The sequence below is a fragment of the Buteo buteo genome, chromosome 23, assembly GCF_964188355.1.
Source record: "Buteo buteo chromosome 23, bButBut1.hap1.1, whole genome shotgun sequence".
NCBI lineage: Eukaryota > Metazoa > Chordata > Aves > Accipitriformes > Accipitridae > Buteo > Buteo buteo.
This window is the reverse complement of record NC_134193.1, coordinates 5,014,009-5,036,019: the sequence shown is the minus strand read 5'-3', so window position 1 is coordinate 5,036,019 and position 22,011 is coordinate 5,014,009. Positions and strand designations below refer to the sequence as shown.

The following is a 22,011-nucleotide window of genomic DNA, read 5'->3' as shown; positions in this document are numbered from 1 at the left end:
TTGGCAAAGCCGGCACCACCTTCCACTTCCAACAAAGGGCATTGGCAGCGCTTGGCTGGGGAAGGGACGTGACCCTTCGCCTCCAAGCAGCGGATTTTCCTGCTGTCCCCGGTCAGCGAGACTAGCTGAGCACAGTCACCCATGGCCCAGCGCGATGCTAGCTTAGCCTCTGCCACGGATCCCATCTGTCCACAGACATAAACAGGTCCCTCCCCAAGTCCCCGGCACCCTGAACAGACACACCTACTGCTGGCGAGGCCACTGGGCAAAATCCTCGGCTTGTTTGCTACAGCTGCGTGTTGCATAGAGCTGCACATGGATCACTTTCCTCCTCAGTTGCCTGCATAAAGACTATTAAAATTAACAGAATAATGCACATAAATCTGCCATTGTTTCCCCTCAACACAGAGGAAGAGCCAAATCATTGCTAACAGGGGCAGCTCAATAAGGTTTTATATTAGCCTGGTAAATTCAGAGGCAGCAAGTTGCATCTAATTCAGAGCAGCTGCATTATCCCATTCAGGAACTAATTAAACCTCCAACAACAGCACTACATTTATGTTTAAATCTCATTGTTGCCATTATGACCAGATAGATCAGCCCCTTTCTGCACATACAAATCACTGCAAAAAAAACCCAAACCTTCCCCACAGGTGCATCTTTACCATTTCTTCACAATTGTAGGAGTTTGCTTCAGGATATTTTATAGCAAGAACCAGCCTGACCATATAAACTACTGACTATCAGCAACTCCATTTTATGCTGCTTCTATAGAAAATTGCTCTACCCCGTGAACTGTGCCCCTCCTGCCAACAGCATCAAAGAGTGCAACTGTTGCACCAGGAGTCAGAATGAGACCCCACATGCCTCTCTACACAGTCTCTGGAAATTAAAGAGCAATTCAAGCTAAAGGCAGTGAATCACCAGCTGCTGGCTTGTCCCCCTTCTTATGAGAAGATTTCAGTGGGAACAAAAACATTCTGCAAAAGGAGGCTATTGCCATCTCACAGATGGGGAAACGGAGGCAGAGAGGAGAAACCTTTGCCTAGAATCATTCAAGCTGGTCTGTGACAGCCATGAGACCCCAAGGCAAATCAGTGCTCTAGCCACAGGATGCTACTACCAGATTAAAGCAAGTCAAAAAACCAAAATGTTTAAATTACACCAGAAACCAGGAAGACAAATAAAACCATCCGGTTTTGGTAGTACAAATTTTTTTAAGTTAGACCTGCCCCATTGTAGACAGATGTGATTTTTTCACATTCTTTTTCTGCTTTCCTCACCTAAACGTAACGGGAAGGAAAAGCAGATTTTCCTCTTGTGGCTTGTTAGGCTGACACTGGGTGGAAACAATGCTTTTTGTTTACAAGCAGGGAAGCCGATCTGTGGGTTCATTTCTCTGAGCAGAGGAAGCACAGGCACACTAACACTTGACCTCTGCTACTAGTAAAGTTGTGCGGCACTGTAAAGCCAGAGGCTTCTTCTCCCTTTCAACATTTGCTATGGACAGTTCAGTTAGGCATGAAAAGCACAGTGAAAATTATCCACTCCTTTCAAATAAGCCTTCTGCTGCAGAATCTTTCACTAACAGCCATGGTACAACTGACCCAGGTAATTAACAGCAAAGCCTCTACAACCGAAACAGCTACAGAGGGAAAACAGATATATTTGGCAACGCTGAAACACTGCAGGGAGTGAGAGGGAGTGAGAGTATGAACTGAAGGATGGACTCGTACTGAGGAGGGATTCCCAATTTGCTTTTAGCATTTTTGAATACCTCCCTCTTCCACAAAAGATGATTTTATCTCTGAGTCAGGATCAGAGAGGCAGCTGAGCATCAGTCAGTGCACAGAGCACAGGTGAGCAGCGGCACAAGCGTCCCACGAGTTTACACACCCAGCACACACAGCTCCACACCCCCAGCACCATGCCAGGGGTTTTATTTCCTTTCAGTGTACAAAGAATAGTTCATCTGAGCTTATCGCTTCTGCAGCGCTGCTGCTATACCAGCAGAGAATCATCTCCAAAGAATGTTTCAGTAATGCTGCGGTGCTGAATTTCAGAGGGACACTTAATCTCGCCTGAGTGGTTCACTAGGGCCAACTTTCTGAGCATGAAATATTTAACTATCCATGGGCCTCCTGCACTACAATAAAGTAACTTCTAACAAGCCTCTGAAATAAATATGTGAAGAGGAAAGCGGGAGCTATTAAATACACACAGCACAGTCAAATTACTTTCTTCCTTCCATCCCCATAAACCCAGGAGACTGCTTACCCCCCCAGCAGCAGGGACCCAGAAACAAAACATCTCCTCCAGATGCGGGGAGGGTCCACAGGGGAAGAATTGGAAAGAGGAGGTCAACGTAAAGATTTGTGAGGAGCACTGTTATCAACTCTCCCTCATTCTGGGGATGTAAAAACGTCTGTCTTGCCTAAACGAAATCGAGCCCTGTATTTGAGCAACTTAAACTTTGACAAGCCCCTCACTTCTTGCAATTCCGCTTCTCCCCCACACCAGTTAAGCCTATCTTTTGGCATTTTAACACCTTAAAGACTTACACGTGAGCATATGCCTGTTAATGCAATGAGAGTTAGTAAAAGTAACGAAAACCACCCAGGACCCCCTCTGAAGGCCAGTGTGGTAGAGAGGAGCTCATGCTGTTCACATTCGTTCCTGGCACAGAAACTCTTAAGCAAGGTCAGCCTTACCTCATCCCACTCCGAAGCAAAGGACGGGGACTTCTCCAGCCTCTTCTTCCCAGTGCTGCAGTTCGAGAGCGATTCACTCCGGCTCCCCATGGCATCGTCCTCTGTCGGAGAGCAGGTCAGAAGATCAGAGTCCGATTTAGACAAGCTGCGGCTGAGTTTGAGCTCGGCTTTGGGCTTGCTCCCCGGGTGGGCTCTGCCCACAGCTCTGTCCCCCTCTTCCTCAGCACCGCCGGGGTGCTGTAGCACGTGGGGCGTGACTACAGTTTCAGGATCCGCCCGGTTGACGTGTGCGTGCTGGACGGTTGCGTAGACCACTTTCTGGTTTTGGTCCGGAGAGCTGGTCCGTACTGATCCAGGGGCAGGTAAGTCAGCATCCTCCAGCTGCATAGCAGGTGGGTGGCTTGTAGCTTCCGTGCCTCCTTTCTCCGTGGAGGAAACGAGCCTGAAAGGGTCCTCGCTTATCTCACAGATCGGGGAGGAACCATGGAGCAACCCTGAAAACTGCTCTGGAACCTGGATGTCCTGGCCGTCGGCAGAGTCCTGGCTGCGGCTGCCACTGCTCCTCCTGTGGTCTTCAAGGGGATGAAAATAGGAGGGGGGGGGCAGGAAATTAAAAACATGGAAGAAGCAGCAAAATTCCAGCTCTCCCCCTGCCCTCCCTCAGCAAGGGAGGGAGAGATAAAGAGAGAACAGTTCAGTATTGTTCTGCATGCTCAACTTGTACCCAAAGTCATGGCATTTATGAAATTCCAAACACTGGCCTGATTTATGCAATCTGGCAGCTCTCCTTGTTGTTTTATTCCTGTTAACACTAACTATCAGGCCTTGCTATATAAGGCTAAGAGAAGTGCTAACTATACCCTGCAGAGAGAGCAAGTGAGGTAGGAGAAGCAGAGACACAGGCTCCTGGAACATCTGATACATTTCCATAAAGGCCAAAGCGTTATTTAGAGCAGCGCTCCCTGCTCTTGGCACGAGCTGCAGGGTGGGAAAACTTCTGGACTGTAATCAACCTGCGAGTTCCAAAATCCGCTCCCCAAAAAAACCACTGCTTTCCTCCCTAGTGGTTTCCAAGTTTAACCTCTCCTCCTTACTCAGGGGAGAGAAATAAACAGTTTACGCAATAAAAAACTTGATCAAAAAAGTCTCTCTCTTGCAAGTGAACCACTGAACACAGAATGGTCTGATCTACTAACGCAGCGAGCTGTGTGGAGTACCGGCTGTCCCAGAAATATGACACTGTTACTCAGCTATTCCTGCACCAACATCTTTAATATCAGGTACCAGGGACCTGCATAAATCATGAATAATTGACTGATCCCAATTGCCAAGCATGTCCACAGACATATATGTACTCACCTTGGCCACATCTGAATGCGCATTTGAACTGCAAAGCAAAACTTTGTAAAGCTAAGTAGTATAACTTTTGTTTACCAAGGATTCCTATACCTCCCCATAATTGCTTGCAAATTTTAACCACTTTCATTTAGTGCTGAAGAAACACTCTTCAGTCTGAGGTCCAAAAAATGACGCTGCAAAGGAACAATAAAGCAGAGCACCCTGATAAAGTGGCTCTGAAATAAGAGGAGGATGTTTAGATGTGAAGAGGAAATTGCTTGCTTTGCAAGACAGCAGCTCTCGGAAGCCAAGGCAAAGGAATCCTCATTTCAGTGAGGCAAAATACACTAATGAATTTTACTTATCTTTAATTAAAAGCAGGCTATTGGCAACAACAGTGAGATCAACTCCTTCCCCTCGAGCATCCTTTCCAGCACTAAGCTTGACCAGGTCATTTTCAAACACTAACACCCGTCTGGTTTTGTGGTCTGTCCTCACACCAGAAATGAGGCAGGAAAGGACTGAATTAGTCATTTGTCTTTGCAAGCCGCTTCAGATCCTGGGGTCTCACGCGCCCTGTGTTTGATGAGCGTAGCTAGTCCCTCTCACAGGCATTTGTTTACTCCACAGAAATGCTAAAAGCAGCTTGCTCAGTTGGCAGCTGAGTCAGGAACAGCAAAAGCCTGAACGGAGGTTAATTGCCAGGGCAGCGCGCCGGCGGATCTCGCTTCTCGCTGGGATCAAGTGATGCAAGGGCTTATTTCATTCTGGATCCTGTGAGTTAAAGATTCCAGGACAATGAAGTAGTTGTTGATTATCTTGCACGGGCACATACACCACAAGTTCTGCAACTGAAGTTGCCAAGGGGAGGCACATCCCCTGCAGGCAGGTGGTGTCACCAGCATCATTCCTAACGCTGGCCGGGGAGTGCCAACAGCAGCACCCCATCAGAAGATCTCCAGACCAGACTATGTTCAGTTACTTTGCATAAAGTTATGAAGCTGTAATACTGGAGAGAAACCTTAGAAGAGATCAGACATGCTGCGTTCATAGGACAGACTGGTATTAAGAAAAAGCTACTGACCTGGTAAGAGGGACACAGCATTGATAGGACAGTCACATTAACCTGATGGGAAGGGAAAAACTTATGCAAAATCAACAGCCTTTCTTCTTAACCTCTGTCCTTCCTTGGAAATAATTTCTTCCATGCCCCAGCTTAACCTTTACTGACATTTCTGCTGAAGGCAGAGAGGCGGCTAGTGAAAGTTTATGCCACGTGCTGGAATACTTGGGTCCAGCCCGAACAAAGTGCTCCAAATCCAGCTCCAGAGACTCACAAAAGGGCTCCTGTTGAACAGAAACCACAGCCGCCCATTCATCCTCGAGCCAATGAAGGACTTCAAAATATGAGGCAGCTGCCAGGGAAAGAAGGTATGAAGGAAGGGATGAAACAAGGGCAACAGCACTTGCTCAGAAGATGGGAGGAACACCTTGAAGGAGACATTTCAGAGCATGTAACACAGGCGTGTGCCAAAAGCTGCAGACAGAAGAACAAACATAGGCAGGCAAGAGCAATCTCACTCCTTTTTATCACAGGTGCACAAGGCAGGAACACAGAGAGTTCCACAGGGATTCAAGGTATCCTTTGGGGGTTTCAACTTAAAAGGTGCCTCACGATGGCTAGCAGAGAGGCCAGAACAACCACTGGCCATCTCGGGAAGGTGTACCTTTTTGGGATAGGTTACTGACATGATTCAGCTGATGTGCTCATCACTTTTCTCATGTCAAAAAGATGAACAGGACTCATTTTTCAAGGGTGTAGTGAATTTGGAGAAGGGGAAAATAATATTTAAGCGCTAGAAAAACAGAGATACCCCAGTTCTATCCATCTGCTGCACTTCAAGGGATTTGAAAGCATTCTCCTCAAGTTACACCTTTTAACTCAGAAAGAGAGTCATCCTTAAGACAGGCTCTTCTGTCCAACTCCCTTAGCTCATTTTACATCCAAGCACAGACATCTGACTGGTCCTGACTTCTTCAGCCAACGCCTGCTGCAGGTTTCACTGACAGGAGGAACTTCCAACACCTAATGGGAATGGGAACCCCTTTCTGGGTACAGATGGTCTGCTTCCCAGGGAGGATTCAATTAAGAGCTTCCCTGCCAGCAGCCTGATGATTCCAGATACAAAGCACTTCCCTAAACTCATAACACTAAGCTGCAACCGCCCTGCCTCGATCAAATTTCTTTCCCTATATATCATCAGCAGGATTTGTTTCATGCCCCTGGATTAGGAGAATGAAGCTGTTATTGCAGCTGCTTTTTGCTCAAGCTCCCTAACCTTAAAACTAGCAAGGGCATATGCTAGTCTCTAATTTTCATATAGAAAAGGCTCCCCATGCTACATGATGCCAAAATTTGTCAAGTGAGGAGCATGCAAATCTACCTCCTGTGGCATAGAAGGCCAGAGAAGGAATCTGGCCTTTAAGGTGCTACCTTAGAGGTGCAAAAATACCTTCAACTGCAGTAAAACTGAAACAAAGGCTCATTTACACAGATGTGTACAATAGGCTCCTGTATTAGTCTCATCAAGCTCAGTCATTTTGGGCAGAGTTTATCCTCCAAAAGCTACCTGAACTTGTGCTCTTTTGTACTCCCTCCCTATTCCCCTTTTAAGAAAGGGCAATAAAACACTGTTCTAGTTGCTTAGAGATCACTAACATGACTCTGCGCAGAAGCTTCTAAATACATCATGACAACAGAAATGCAGTCTTGGACCTGAGACATAGGAAAGGGGTCTGTCCTCTAGGCATGATAAAACCAAGTGAGGGCATGTAGGCTGTGGTCCTACACTATCATTCATCTCACGGCAAACCAAGAGGTTTCTGTCCCTTCCAACCTTTGTTTGCAATAGCCATGTGTCCCCATAGATTCCCTATAGCGATACCCATCCCACCATTTCTGCATTCATACTCTGGCTCTCTGAAAAGATATTTTCTTTAAATCTCTCTGCAGCATGTTTTGTCTTTTATCATTGGCTCATTTCAGATCTCTGGTTTAGAGCACCGTCATACATCTGGTTGAACCAGTATAACCATAAAGAAAACCTCTAGCAGGAGGTAGGGCAAAGTAGGGACTTCAATGATGTCCCTGCTCATTGCAGGGGGGTTGGACTAGATGACTTTTAAAGGTCCCTTCCAACCCAAACTATTCTATGATTCAAGCTGGGCTCCCTATGGAAGCAGCACAGCAGAACCTTAACAAATATCAGTTTTTAATAACTATCAGAAGGAACCAAGTCAGTCCTACCTGCAGCTGGTTACTGCTGACAGCACTTGTGGATGACTCTCCTGAGAAGCAAGACAGACATCAAAACTCAGAAGTATTTTCTGCATTCATCCTCCACCAGGTCTCTCTGAACACAACAGGAGTTGAACAGTCTCCTCCTGGTCAGTCCACACACGGTTTGGCACTCTTGGCCTATTTACAAGTCCTGTTCAACGTCTGAATGCCCTGACTTCATGCATGCGATTGCACGTAGTTTCCTTACCAAAGGGGATGGGAAAGCATTTGGCTCAAACAGCTTCTGATACTCTGCCCAAAACATTAGGCCAACTTTTCCTAGTGCTCCAGCATGTGACAGCAAAGTGCTGTAACATACACAAAAGGCAACCAAAGCCAGGCGGATAATACCACATTCATCTAGTCACTGGATACAAGACAACTTGCAGCAAGAGGAACAAAGGCGGCTATCACATATGAAAGGCACCATTAAAAACAGCATGCCTGAAATCCAGCCTTTCTACTGCCCTGAAAGTCTTTCTCAAGAGCCTGCAAGAATCAAAGTCCTTCTCTTCTGACCAAAGGCTCCTCCAGAACTCATCAAGTAACAACTAGAAGCGCAGTTTCTCAGCTCAAGGTCCAAGCAGCAATTCAAAGCCATGCTTCAGCCTGGTCCTTGTCTTGGGATTGAGCTGCTGCCTTTGATGCTCCAGGACCCTTCTGATCCAGAGGCGGAAAAATTGTCCAACACCCCAATTAAGGCTTCAGTCCCTCACTCAGCCCTTGTTTAACTTTTTGCCAAAATGACTATGCTACTCCCTAAATGCATCTTCTCCCCCTCCCATCAGGATATACATCGCATTTCATACTTAGCTACGTCTGCTTCCACATGCCCTTCTGGCATCTGACCCCAACTACTGCAGAAACCAGAAACATTTCCTATTGTTCCCAGTGAAATAAAGCAGATCTCAAAGCTGAACCACCCTTCCAGAGCCGTTATGCAACTCACGTGCAGAAAGAAGCAACCTGTAATGCTGTGACAGAAAGCAAGGACAAACAACACAAAACAGAAAAATCGTGCTAAAGACAAAAGAGAAAAATAGTCAGCGCCTCATTTCTTACTGGGGTTGAGAAGCCTGAAGTCCCCAAGAGGACAAGCAGCAGGTGAAAGATGACATGGGGCCCTGTCAAAGCTCAGCTGCTCCTGCAGCGTAGGGAGAGCTGCCAGCTGGGGACACTGCCACACTGCAGTTGTGCCACAGGGATCACACTGAGATGTTTTGGAAAACAGCTGGTACCCTCTAGAGAAGGGGGGTAAACAATCATGTCCCTTTCTCCAGGTCCACCACAAAGAGCAACGGGAGATGGCTCTGACAAGCTTAAGAAATGCAAGAGATGAGAAATACATTGGCCGGGCCCCTTCCCCCCGGGAGCAGCTCTTCACCTCCACCAGATCGAAGCCTCCACTGCATTAGTCATAGTGCTAATTGCATTTAAAAAAGCAGACAAGCCCTGGAAGATAAGAAAACTCAACTGCAGCCTTGGATTTCTCCCATTACAACAGTGGAAAAAGCCCTAGTTTGTAACAAACACAGTAACACTTTCCAGAGACTGCAAACCCTGAAGTCACAGATATTATCTTTCTAGCTGTTACATTAAAAGACAGGACTCTCTGCTCTGGATCCTTAATACGCTAAAGATGCTTCCTGCAACCTCTCCATGAAATGGGGCTTAGATGGTCTGCAGTACTGACGTCTTCAGGCGTTCAGGGGAAGAGATTTGCATCAAGAACAAGCAGATGCATTACTTTGAGATTTTATTTTAATCCGACACATAATTACGACACACCTTCACTCGTATTAACCAAGCCTAGACACGGTAGCCAGAGAAAGAAGCAAAGCAGTCAGGAATAGCTTGCACTTGAATAACCAGCAATAGCTGCACACTGAAAAGATAGCCTGAAAGCTTCTGGTTCAATGGCTGTCGCCCAAGGACTATTCCTGGCCGAGACCACAAAGCACCAACCTGAAAAGCATCCTAACTTTGCCTCCGGCAGCAAGTGGCTTTGGCAAATGCTGGTGGGAAAACAATGACCTCTTGTGCCACCCTATACAAGCTAGGAGTGCAGCAGGACTCAAGGCATGAAAGCTATCATGCTGGAAGAAGGAAAAAAAAAAAAAAGCTGCAGGTCTTACAGGGCAGTCAATGAGGCATCACATGAAGTCCTCATTATCCTCTGTTCATCCTCAAAGTGAGATGGTTTCCAGGTTTAGAGTCCAAACTAAATCCTTCTAAATTCCTGCTCAGGACTTTTGAATAAAGCAAGAGATGGTTTTCCTCTAAACAGATCTTTTGTTGTTGTTGTTGAAGGAAAGCCAAAAAGCCCAGCAACAGCCAAACACAAGAGACAAGGTGTTCCCAGATCCTTTGTAAAGCACAAAAGTCCCTCTGGGAGAAGAGGGACTAGTTCGATACTTAACCTGGCTATATAGTGGATTTTCAGTCAGTTCTAGAAAGGGACTTGCTCTACACATTTGTTTTCCTCCTTTGTTAGTTTACATCTCGAATTAGCTTTAATACACAGCGGGATGTTGATTTTAAGACCAGGATAGCAGGGCCAATCATCTGCTGATATAAACATGCAACGCCAGCAGGTCTTCAAATTCAGCTGGATGGAGAATACGGCTCATTTAAATGCTTGCATTGGTTCATCTCACTTGTAACAACATGGCACAGCCTTCCACCCCTCTGCATTTACTTGACTGTGCACAAGATTTGCTTATTTTCTAAGGTAACAGAGTAGGTCCTCGCAATCTCTTAGTTCTCAAAATAGCAGAGTTGCCCTTCCTCCACGTACATTTTACACAGGAATGTTTAGATCTCCCCTTTATAAAAGTGAAGATTACCAGGAAACAAAACAATTGCCATCCAGACCCCAGCTGCCCCACCCAACAAAGTTTAATTGTTCCAGTTACTCTTTGCCCTCTATATTTTCCTTAAATGCATCTAAGCAAACAGCTCTGCTTTTTGGATGGTCACTTACCTTTTGTTTTCCTATCCACGGCAACTGGCTTTTTAGTTTCTGCTGTAAGCAACAGCTCGTAAGGGTGTTCCTCTTCCTCAGCTCCACTTCCCCTGCTCTTTCCTCGTGCAACAGAGGCCTAATGAAAAAGAGCATAATGCAGTGCTCCACAAAGCAATGCTATTTATCCCAGCAATAAGGCACAAGGCCTCTTTATGCCATAGTTTAAGCAAGGAATTGGCAGAGGCAACACCTTCACTGTGGAGTATGATCCAAACTGTAATATGCCCTTCCCCCCTGCCTCAAAAAGCCCACCCAAACCCCTTTTATTTTCTAGTATTTAAGGTTGCTGACAGCTTTCTAGCACTGACCAACTGATTCACTGCGCAAGGTCTGCAGACAGCCTGGAGGGGGGAAAAGAGCTGAGACCGTTATTCCTGTTCATCCCAACTCAGACTTACTGTTGCTATTGGAATTTGCATCGTCATTCACTATTTAGTTGCTGGCCCTATTAGGACATGGCAAAAAAAAAAAAAAAAAAAAAGCCCAAATCCCTGCCACCTTCTCAGAAGTCTCAGATCTAGCATTTTTAACCTCAGGATGCACAGCTTATTTAGGACTAAAGAGCCCTCAGGCAACACTGTATAAACTCAGTTTAACCTCAGGATGTGCAGCAGCGATTGTGCTCATTTAAATCCCCAAAAGCCTCTGATTAGAGCTTGTTTGTAATATTGGCAGACCCTCCAGCAAGCTGCTCTGGAAAGCCACCATCCATGTGCAGGGATGGGGTCTCGATGCAGGATCCAAATGAGTCTTGCTGCAGACTTGCACATGTTGGTCTACCTCAACGCCAAGGATGACAGGCATTCAACACCCTTTGAAAGCCACGTGTGCCATCCCAGGGGCTAAACTGGGCTTCAAGGCACCCTGCCTGCATGGTCAGCTGCCTTTCAGCACCATCTCCTGGCCAGACCCTGGCTGGTTGATGCAACCCTATCCCAGGAGCCATGTGTGCCTACTGCAACCCAGCCAACTGTGTTGGGGTCAAACCCAAGCCAGAAAACAAGTGATCCCTACCTGCTGCCTAGACAGGGAAGAACAGGTCTGAACAAAACATCCCCCCAAGGAGGGCTCTCATACTGCTCACAGACTCCTGGAACTGCTGCTGTCTAGACAGCAGACTAAGCACCACCTCGAATTTCTTCCCCAAACTGAAAGCATCAGAGTTGCTTCAAGGGCAAATAGGTACCTACCCGACTGCAATCTAGCCAGGACCTCTGGAAGCTTAGGGAGTCTTGGAAAGACACCCAGGAGTCAACAGCACAGACAGGACTCCTACATCCGTGTACTGTTTCTGCATAAGCCCAGCTGGCTTTTAAATCAACTTTCTCAATGGGAGGAAATGGGCCATGTCCAGCAAAGAAAGTATTTATTCTACCTGCTTCAAGCATGAGCTGTCAGGCAGACCTGCTCCTTTTCAGGTGAAGGAGCTCATAATGAACAAATTAAGGAAAAAAACCTCTGACCAGATGGTGGCACAAAAACATCAGACCATAACAGTAGGTAACAGGCTTTCGCCAGAGATCTTGGAAAAATACCGCGCAGCAGCAGCCTGTCATAACAGTTGTAGCCTGGACATCAAGCCAGGCTTTAGTATACTCCTAAGACTCCTGCAGATGACGATTATTGTGCTGTCCTCTTTCAAATGCACTGAACACAAAGGCAGTAGTTCCCTAGCAGCACACAATTCCTAGCTTTTGCTTTGTAAACTTTTGGGCATGCATTTATAGGCCTGGTTACACTTTAAGTTCCCTGTCTCTCATCCCTCCAAGCTTTAAATAGAGTTTGAGTGAACTTGAACCTGAAAATGAAGACAACTGTTTGCTGGAGAACCATGCTTGCTCTGTAGGCTCTGCAACCAGGAATAACAAAATCAAACAAAACTTTCTTCCAATTAATATTTCATTTATTTATACATGTTGGTTAGCATGTATAAATATTCACTATTAGCAAAGCCCAAAAATAACATGTTGTTATTAATGAGCATGCTCTTTAAAGCGTGCTTAATCCACAGCATCCTCCCTCACCAGAACTGCAGAACAATCATGGCGCCTCGTCTTTTATCTGCACTTCCTTTTCGGAGATGAGTAGTAAACAAATGAAATTGAAGTTTAATTTGACAACGCAAGACTCTTAGTCAGCTACAAACCCAGAAGGTTTCTGCAGATAGTGAAAGAAGGGAGTCAAGCACCTCAAAACAATCAGTGCTTTTGCCTGTTTGTACTAATGTTTTTCCATGATGAAAGTTAAGTTTCTTGTTTATGCACATCTGTTTTGACTGATAGCCCCATCTTGGCAATGGAATAAAAAGACTACTTTTGAAACCAGAGTTTGGCCCAACCCCAGGATATTCAATGACTAACTGTCCTGGCTCTAATGTGAGAGGAGGTCTGGAGGATGGCAGATCAGGATGCTGCTCCGAGACGTTTACAGCATTCCTTAAGTGTATTCCTGTTCACGCGTGCCCAACCCAGAGAGAACACGTACTGAGATGATAAATAATGGGCAAGAATCAGAAAAGCAGAGCACCCTGGAAGTAGCAAGCAAAGAAAAAGAATCGGGCCCAAAACTGCCTTAATACATCTAGAAGGTCATTTCCAGGTAGAACCACACACTGCCTGTAAGTTATATCGATGAAATCGGTTGCAAATCAAGATCTCCCCAGCGAATCACTTGGTGTACAAGTCTATTTGCCAGCAAGATTTCCTTTAATGGATCATGTTTCCAAAGCCGTTAATGGCAGGACAACACAGCAGGTGTTTTATAATTAAATATGGCAAGATAACTCAGTAGGAGCAGTCAACACGTTTCCCTCCCTCATGTTTATCATCATAAACAAGTTCTGCTTTCCAATTACACCGTGACCTGCTACCCAACTCTCCTCTGCCCAGAGCCAGCCATGGGACTGGTTATCACACACAGCAAAGCCATTTTAACAGCAGCGGAGAGATCAGTCCACAATTTCACATTTCAATTTTACTGTTTATGCACTCTTTGGAGCTCTACTCTCTCTATAAAGTCAGTTCTATTAAAGCAAATAATGTTTACTCATGTCTCATGTAGATTTGACATACTGCAGAAAACAGATCACATTTATGCCTTGTAGGAACTTCAGCAGATCAACACATTCAAAGCAAAGCGTCTGGTGAACTGGAGTCTGTTCCGACAGCTAGAGGCAGCACACACTCTACTTGGTTTACATACAACCTACTGCATGTGGAAAAGCAAGGCAGTCCACAAGATTTGTTTTTGCTTTGAAGATTTTCCTGTGTGTCAGCAGAAGTTGCCAAGACAGATTTGTGGTTTCACACACCCCCATAAGATGGGTCTCCTGGAGAGCCCTCACATCTGAGGTTCACAGGCAGGTAAATAAAAATGAGCAATAGGAAGCCCAGGAGCAACAATGCAGAATAGGAGAGCTTTAGTTTCATCAAAAAAGCAGCTCACATGCATTGACCTCTGCAGAAGACAGCTTTAACATATGCTGGGCCAGATTCTCAGCTGAATTCAAGCCCCCGATCCCTGTTCACGTCAGTGGGACCCAAAAGCCCACGCATCTCCTCCACAGCTGGAAGCTCAGAGGAAGCAGGAGGCGACGGCCCTCTGGGTTTCAGTCTCAAGTGAAGATGCATTTGGTGGGATCATTACAAGTGGGCAACAGTCCACATCGCAACGTGATTCAGAAAAATCTCTTCCTAAGGGAATTCTCAGCCAAGAATAGGAAAGTAAGGCTGAAGGTCAACACAGAGGTGCCCTGGAAGAACTGCACAAAGGAAGTTCCCATGGCAAGTGACAGCAGCAATGCTGGAGTGAAAGAGTACTTCATATTCACAACCTGACTTCCAAGGGAGCTAATCTCATAATTGGCTCCTCCCAAATTATTAAAACCGATCTTTAAACCACACTGCTATAAAACACCCCAGATGAAGTCCCACATACCTCACAGGAAGCACCGTGGCCTATCTTCTTCTCCACATGCTGCTCCTCCTCTTCATCAGGCGGTGGCTTGGCAGGCGGGGGCGGACGTTCTCTCTGTGGTTTAGAAAACCACCGTCAACTGCATTGTGTTAAAGCATGTCCCCTTCTGCCTCCACCAACACTACGTCCACACTGCTGTGAATGCAGCATGGTAAGGACCTCCTCAAACTAATCTGGCTGGAGGAGAAGTTCAGTCCTAACAGCACAGAGCTTGGCAATGGTTGCTGCCTTTCCTCCTCCTCTCCAGCAGGAACCTATTCGGGCAGAGCACCCTTTCTGCAGATTCCCGTACTGCAGTCCTGTGGATGGACTGCTATTGATAACACAGACCACCCACTCCTGCTCCGCAGCGGTAACACTGCACACGGCCAGCTCAGATGCACGTGAGCACCAACTATGCTTTCAGGAGAATAAAATTGCTCAGGTGGAAGGTGCTGTGTACACAGGTTTATTCCTTTATTACTTAAACCAGTTCATTCAGACCCAGACTGGTAATCTCAATGGCACAGCATTTCACAGTGAAGGTCAGCAATGAACTCACATTAATGGGTAGAAAGGGAAGACACATCGCTTGTGTCTTAATGAAACAGTAACATAAGTGATTCCAGAGGCACATTTTATAGTGCAAAACCCTAGAGATCAAGAGACAATGCTGCACTGCATTCCTCAAATACCCCAAGACTGCCCGCGGGCAGGATGAGCTGCGCTGCCCTGCCTCGACGCAGAGCTGAACACAGCTCTAAGTCAACTCCTGCCCTGCAACAGCCCCATCTAATGGCAAAGGGAAAGACAGCAGAGGTGAACCCTTCACTCAAAAAAAACCCCAACCCAAAACCCAAACCAAAAAAAAACACCAAACCCACGCAAGCAAGATTTGGGAGAAACTCCAGCAAGCTGCTGGAGCACATCCCTCTTTCTTCTCCCTTTTCACTGCAGTTCAGCCTCTCATCTTTTCTTATTTGTGATAGAGCTGAGCTTATTTCACAGACACTATCAATACAGGACTGTATGTAGATGGATATAAGCCACCAAGATCTAGCTAATAACAGGATAGTGCATCTTGTACTGCATACCCTAAAAAAGAGATCTGGCTGAAATGTCAGTCTTCTAAAGCTTTTGTCTCATTTCTACTACATTTGCTAATAGTACAGGAAAAAGGATGAAGCTCTTTGCAGAGAGAGAAAGCACAGTTACAGTACCACCAGCAGTTTAATTGTTCGTTGCTGCTTTGCCTTTTGTCCAAAAATACATCCATGGAGCAGGCTTTGTAAAACCGACCAGAAAACAAACCCTGAAGCTGACACAGCATGCTGCAAGGCCAGCATCCCATCTGCCCCATAGCAGCATTGTCACCGATTGCTAAGGGGGCAGCAGATGCAACTAACAGAAGGTGAGGAAGACTTCTTTGGAGACAGTTCCAGGAGCTTTGCATTGCCTTGAAAAGCCTTGAGTACCCTCTACAGATCTCTGCAAGTAATACACCAAAAAAATGTTTCCGCTGTCAACTAGTTTCCCACAAGATATTCTTAAAGATAATTTTTTGAGCGCCTTCTCTTGGGCAAAGCAGAGAACAAGAGAGATGAGAAAAATGCTCCACACAAGAGTTTCCAAAGCTTTCTTCTAGACAATAAGTTAGCCCTTCAGCTAACTGCAATGTCCTGACAACCAAAACACAGGCACCAGTATTCAACTGCCAGAAAAAACAGAAGGATACAACACTAGGTGAAAATCAGGCATGTAGAACTGGTTACCTGTGGGCACGCCACAGAGGTTATGTGAACAGGCTAGTGAAAAAGGAGAGGAACCTGTCTGCTCTAATCAGTGTCAGGGATGGGTTTAAAGATTTCCTTAAGTTGGGGGACTGGCAGCCTGCTGCAAAATCATGAAAATGGAGGTAAGTTACCTATCCTTCTAAGGCAAGCAGAGATGAACACACATAGCTACATACAGGCCTGACTCCTGCTGCTTTGAGAGCAGTTGATTCCACTTCCTTATTCACAGACTCTCGATCTGAAGATCTCCCACTGGCAAGGCTGTCCAGGGAGTGGCAGGACGTTGCGTTATATAAAGCTTCATATGGGCTCTCCTCTTCTGGGTTCACATCAAAATCTATGATCAGTTCTGTCACTGCTTTCTCCACATCACCTGTGGGAGGGAGAGAGACATAAGTACATCACTCAGATTCTGCTCTTGGAAAGTCAGCGCTTGCAGGAAGAAGAGTGCTAGTGGCCGCTGTGTTGCATGGAAGCCTACCCTGAGATATCCGGCACACAGGATCAGTGGCTGGAACAAGTGGTGCTTGAACAGTCTTCTCTGCAGCTTTGGCACTTTTCTTCCCAATTGTGTAATCTGCAATGAGGTGGGGCACCAGGGTCAGTTTATGTCAATCTAGTTTTACGTTCACTTCAGCATATGGTACTTCCTCCCTTGTGGATGGAAGGCCAACTGTCAGCTTATTAAGTCTCCAAAAAATAACCAAAGTACATTATTAAATCTTGCAGCTCAGATCCCAAAATAGAAGCAGGCGGCCTCTTTAATCACATGCACAAGGTTAAGGATGGTTCTTTGAACTTTTACAGAGTCTTTAATCAGAAAGCTGCAAAGCTCCTGTGCGGACACAACGTCATGGAGCAGATTACTTTGTGTTGCAGACACAGGCTACATCACTAAACAGAGATGTAGTCTGGTCTTCTGGAGTCACAAGACAGAGAAACCAATTCTAGCTGTGGTCCCCTAACCACAGGCAAAGCCAGAAACACTAAGCTTACATCAATAAAGTCAGACAGGAACATTTCATGCAGCTACCTTGCTCACAGGAGCAAACCGACAGCATTTACCTGCAAGAACTTCAGTTTTAAAGCCCATCTTTGTCTTCAATTTCAGAATAGAGATAATACCTACCAGCCTCACAGGCAAAGCTTAATTAAAAGTCTGCAAAGTGCTTTGAACCTGTAAAGCTCTCAAATGCTAAGCATGAATAATGCACACCAGTTCCATATGCTTCTGATCTTTCTCCCCACAGCTGAGAGGAAATTGAGACAGCATAATTACAAGGTATGAATTTAGCTAAGATGCCACATTTCATTCCCTAACTTGGACAGACACAATGGGCCAAGCTTCTTTATAAACCACAAGTAATCAAGGCCTTTTCTGTAAATCTCATCTGCAAAATCCATGCCCAAGCTTCACAATGAAGTGAGGAGTAGGATGTAAGATCTGTGGATGACTATTTGCCTACGCAGACACATAAAGGATAGCTAATCCAAAACCATTTCTAAAGCTATTACTTTGCATTCTGCAAGCAGATTTAGGCTATCCTTAATTTTAATTAACTTCTAAAGTGAGTTAAACAAAGCTCAATTAAGCCCATTTGAAATGTAAAAGTCATGCCACACTCCTTAAGCAAAGGAGCTAATCCCCCTAAATGCTCTGCCAGAAGCTCCCCTACAAACATTTGGTCTGGAGACAGTTCACCCAAGCATTTAAGCATCATTCCTTCCAACACCTGTAAGATTTGCAATGAGGGACCTGACCTGAAGCTGCTTTGCTTTCAGCACTTTCCAGGACTAGAGAACAAAACCCTGTACTTGCACTGGCACAATTAGCACCCCAAACCTTTCCCTCCCTCCCACACAGAGCCACACTACTTACCTTCAATAAGAGCTGCTATGTGTTGGCTTTTCTGAGAAGGAAGTTCCCTCACAATATCCAGAGCTGTCAGGCCTCTGTTATCCTTTATGTTCACATCAATACCTATGGCAATAGATGTAGAGAAGGCAAAAGCAAGAATATTTTCTAACTATGTGCAAATTCATGTCTTTCATCAAGTCAGATCTTACATTTGTGATCGTCGCTGGGGGGGAGCTAAAAAATGCTCTAGAGACAGACCTAAAGCCAAACACCAAAACGTAACCTCTCCTGTAACTCTCTCCAAGAACTTTTGATAGCTGGTTGGAGAAACGTGCTGCCACTATAAAGGTGCTTCCTCAAGTTCTGGGTGAAGGGATCACCATGTTATTGCTTCAAAAGAGGATCATTCTCTCACCTGCAGCCAGCAATATTTGTACCACATCTGTCTTGCCAAACAAAGCAGCTTCGTGCAAAGCACTGCCTTTTTCAGTCTGCAAATTAAATGGAAAAATAGCATGAAGCTAGACAGTGGGGAATGGTGAAGGAGGCATGTTTTAGAAGGTTACAGAAGCAATAAATATATGGCATCATATACAAAGTCTAGGCAACAGTAACTACAACTGAGGATAGACTATCAATATTATTACAATGCTGAGAATGGAAAACGGGGATGGTCTCTTCAGAGAGACATGCGGGCCCAGGTTAGAGACCGAGAAAGGACTTTCCACAGCTTAGCAAGAGGTCATGTTCTGAAAAGGAAAGACAAGACCACCACATACAAGCTATTGCTGTGAAAACAGCATAGTCACAAGTGGCTTGATAGGAAGAGACAGCTTGCCTCCATCGCTATCAAGAGCTCACAGTATTGCAGGGCAGAACAGCTTAGGTGAAAGGGGTTTTTTTTCTCCCTTCCTATGTGTCTGGGGCTCTTTGTCCAACTAACAAGCAGGAGCAAAGCATGCACAGCACCAGAATCCCTCTGAGCAGCTTCTCAGAGCAACCAAGAGCTGAACAAACAGCCCAGAGAAAAACAAAGCTATCACTCATCTTTCATAAACGATCCCTCTGGGAGGAGAGTTAGGTGGAGCTCTCCGTTATCATGACTACAGGGGTTCTGCATCCCCCAGCAATCAGACCAGCCCTTCAGACACAGACACACTAGATACCTGGTAGTTGCTATCCATGCCAGCATCCAGGAGGACATGGACTACAGTTTTGTGACCATTCCTAGCTGCCAAGTGCAGGGGAGTGTGTTTCTTAGTGTTGCAGCTTAAAAGATTGGGGTGAGCGTTCAAGAGCATCTTCACGACTTCCAGCCTCCCATAGAGCGCGGCCAGGTCCAGCGGAGTCTCAAACTTGTTATTGCGCATGGTGGGGTCGGTCAGCTCCTCCAGAAGGACCTTCACCACCTCTGTGTGGCCGTACTGCGCGGCACAGTGCAGCGCCGTCTCGTTGTCGTTGTTCTGCAGGGTCACAAACGCCAGCGTGTCAGAACCGGGGAGGACACAGCCACTCCATGCCTCGCTCAAACCGTTGAAGTTTAAATGCAAAAACAAGACAAAAAAGCAGTCGGGAAGCAGAGAGCCCAGTTTGAAACAGAGCCTGGAGCAATGTTTTCATCATCTCACTAGCCATTTACCAGGCACAGACATCCCCTCATGAACTCATCAACCGACCCACCCAGTAAAAGCTTCAAAAACATTCAGAACAATAAGCTTTACTCAGATATGGGAAATCTGCTCTACGGGAAATAGGTGCTATATATGGAATAGCTTGCTTTCAAAACACTGAGGTCAAAATCAAGGGACCATGCTAAGGTTTAAGGGGTTGTCGAGCTGTATCTGGATTCCCATTAATTCTGCTAGCACTTGGGGAAGGCAGTCTTACTTGTTCGCAGCATCCCACACTTTGAGGTGCCACAAAAATAAAAGGCTGCAATATATGATACGCAAACTGCAGCATTAATTCTATCTGCTGTGGCTTAATTGTCATCATTTCAGATTTAAACTTCAATTGTTTCAAATCCTACTTATCCTGATTATAACAACCATTCCATCTTTGCAATTCTGAAGCTTGCAAGCTGGCCGTTTAGAGAAAGGGTGCATTAAGTTACATGCAGTTTGTGAATTAGAAAGCAGTGCAATTAGATCATTCCACTAACAAGCCAAGGTCTCAGGTCAACTGAAGGAAGAGATGTCCAAGCAACAAGAGAACACCTCCCCAGTAAAAGCCAGATCCAATTAATGAATGCAGCATCTGTCAGGTTAAAAATCAGCAGTATAAAGCACTGAAAGACAAGCAACCTAACACATTTCACTTGCAGGTGCAAAATAGGAACTTTGCCAGATTTAGGAGAGCCTTTTCTCAAATCAAATTCAGCTCAAGTTTCTGGTTTTACTACTGTGTGTTATACGCAGAGGGATTTCGGTTTAAGGACTTCAGAAACAAATACTTATCTAACAATTTGACCCATAAAAACTTTAATACAAACTGTTACACACTTCAACTTTAGCTGAAAGAATCGTGGTTGAATGCATCATTTTAAGAACAGTTCCCATTAAAAATACTCAGAGAACGTACTTGTCTCAATAGAGCTAGAAGTACTACTTTAGAAACTGAATTTGATCAAAATACCTTCCTTTTTGCTTTGAGAACACATGCACTTTTTTGGATACCAGCTTGTAGGAGCAATCAGTATTTTGCACCGTTTCATAACCACACTGCAGAACTTGCTCTGTTGTACAAGTACTTTAATCTTATTAACGTGTTAAGTCATTCTGAGGATTACAGGAGTCATGCATGCAAACTCCCACTTGTTTTTATCCGGTATTTGCATCTTTTTCAGCCATGTGAAAAGCATAAGGGAAGCAAGTTGTTCTGGAGAGGCTCTCTGCAGCTGCAAATTGTATAAAAGCAAAGACTAAGGAGGCAGGAAGCAGTGACAGCCACATGCAGAAGTGAGGTATTTAAGAAGGTAAGGAAAGCATGGCATCACTGTTAGCACAGAAGTTCAAAGCCAGACAATAGGCTCTATACTTGGAGTGGCAGAGGCAGCCATGGTGAAGCAAGGCACATACAAGTGGACAGAAGTTACTGTAGAATAAAGAAGTCTGCACATAAAATATACATACGGAGTGAGAAGTGGAGAAAATAGAGAACTACAGAGATCACACTTATCAATCAGCTTAAGCTGCTGGTCTCAAGGCATTTAAAAGGTTGGCAAATCCCATTATTCTTATTTGACAAGGAAGGGAACTCAGGTATCAGCGAGCCCACGACACAGCTGGACCAAGGCCCTCAACCTGCCCCAGAGCAATGAGAGGCTCGCTAGCAATTTTTGCGGAAAGAGTAGATAACCCCAGTCCCCCTAGAGCAGCAGGTATCTTCTGCCAAAGAGCCATGAGGGGTATGCACTGCTCATGCCACACTAGCCCTGGTTACCAGGGATTTCCACTGCTAGGACTGTACCCCTCTCAATCCCTCCCTGGCATAGAGACCGTATATTTCAAGGGTGCTTTAAAGGCACACAGCAACTCCAAACACCTGCCTGACGGCTCAGAAATGGGAACACAACATCCTTTAATAACATAATTGTTGGAGACTTTCCCCCATCTTCATTGCAATTTAGTCCAATTTTCCTTAAGCAGGTCAGGGCTCTGACGCTCGGGGTGAAATCCCCAGACTTTCCTTCTGCAACAGAGATCACCAGGTGGTAAACTCCCCTGAATCTTTGCAGCAAGTCTTTCCCCATCACAGACTGCGTACTGGAAACTGCTGTGATTGCATAAGTCTTTATTGCCTCCATTTTGGGAGAGTTTTGAGCAGCCAGAAATACTAGAGCCGTTCCAGGCAAGGGAGTTTGCCTCCCTTCCCTGCATCGCCTCTCCAAGCACAAACCAGAGTGGAGCCTGAACAATGAGCATGAGTGCTCAGGCATACATATTTATTGGAGATGGAAAAAGAAAATTCCTTTCCAGCAGCCAGAAGGCATA

The 22,011-nt window shown here is 45.5% G+C and overlaps 1 protein-coding gene across 8 annotated transcripts in view; it reads right to left on the bottom strand.

Annotated features, from left to right (window-relative positions):
• ANKS1A (ankyrin repeat and sterile alpha motif domain containing 1A) overlaps window positions 1–22,011 on the bottom strand; it is a 112,178-nt gene that overhangs the window by 55,257 nt on the left and 34,910 nt on the right. For all 8 annotated transcript variants that reach the window (XR_012654102.1, XM_075055236.1, XM_075055234.1 and 5 more), the window contains 8 exons: window positions 19,186–19,482; window positions 18,435–18,510; window positions 18,041–18,142; window positions 16,643–16,738; window positions 16,338–16,534; window positions 14,351–14,443; window positions 10,373–10,490; window positions 2,712–3,283 (listed from right to left, as the gene is read on the bottom strand). Coding sequence is in view for 7 of the 8 variants with exons in the window: in XM_075055236.1 (XP_074911337.1) it covers window positions 2,712–3,283; window positions 10,373–10,490; window positions 14,351–14,443; window positions 16,338–16,534; window positions 16,643–16,738; window positions 18,041–18,142; window positions 18,435–18,510; window positions 19,186–19,482 (1,551 nt within the window). In the remaining variant the exon portion in view is untranslated. The remainder of the gene's footprint in view (window positions 1–2,711; window positions 3,284–10,372; window positions 10,491–14,350; window positions 14,444–16,337; window positions 16,535–16,642; window positions 16,739–18,040; window positions 18,143–18,434; window positions 18,511–19,185; window positions 19,483–22,011) is intronic.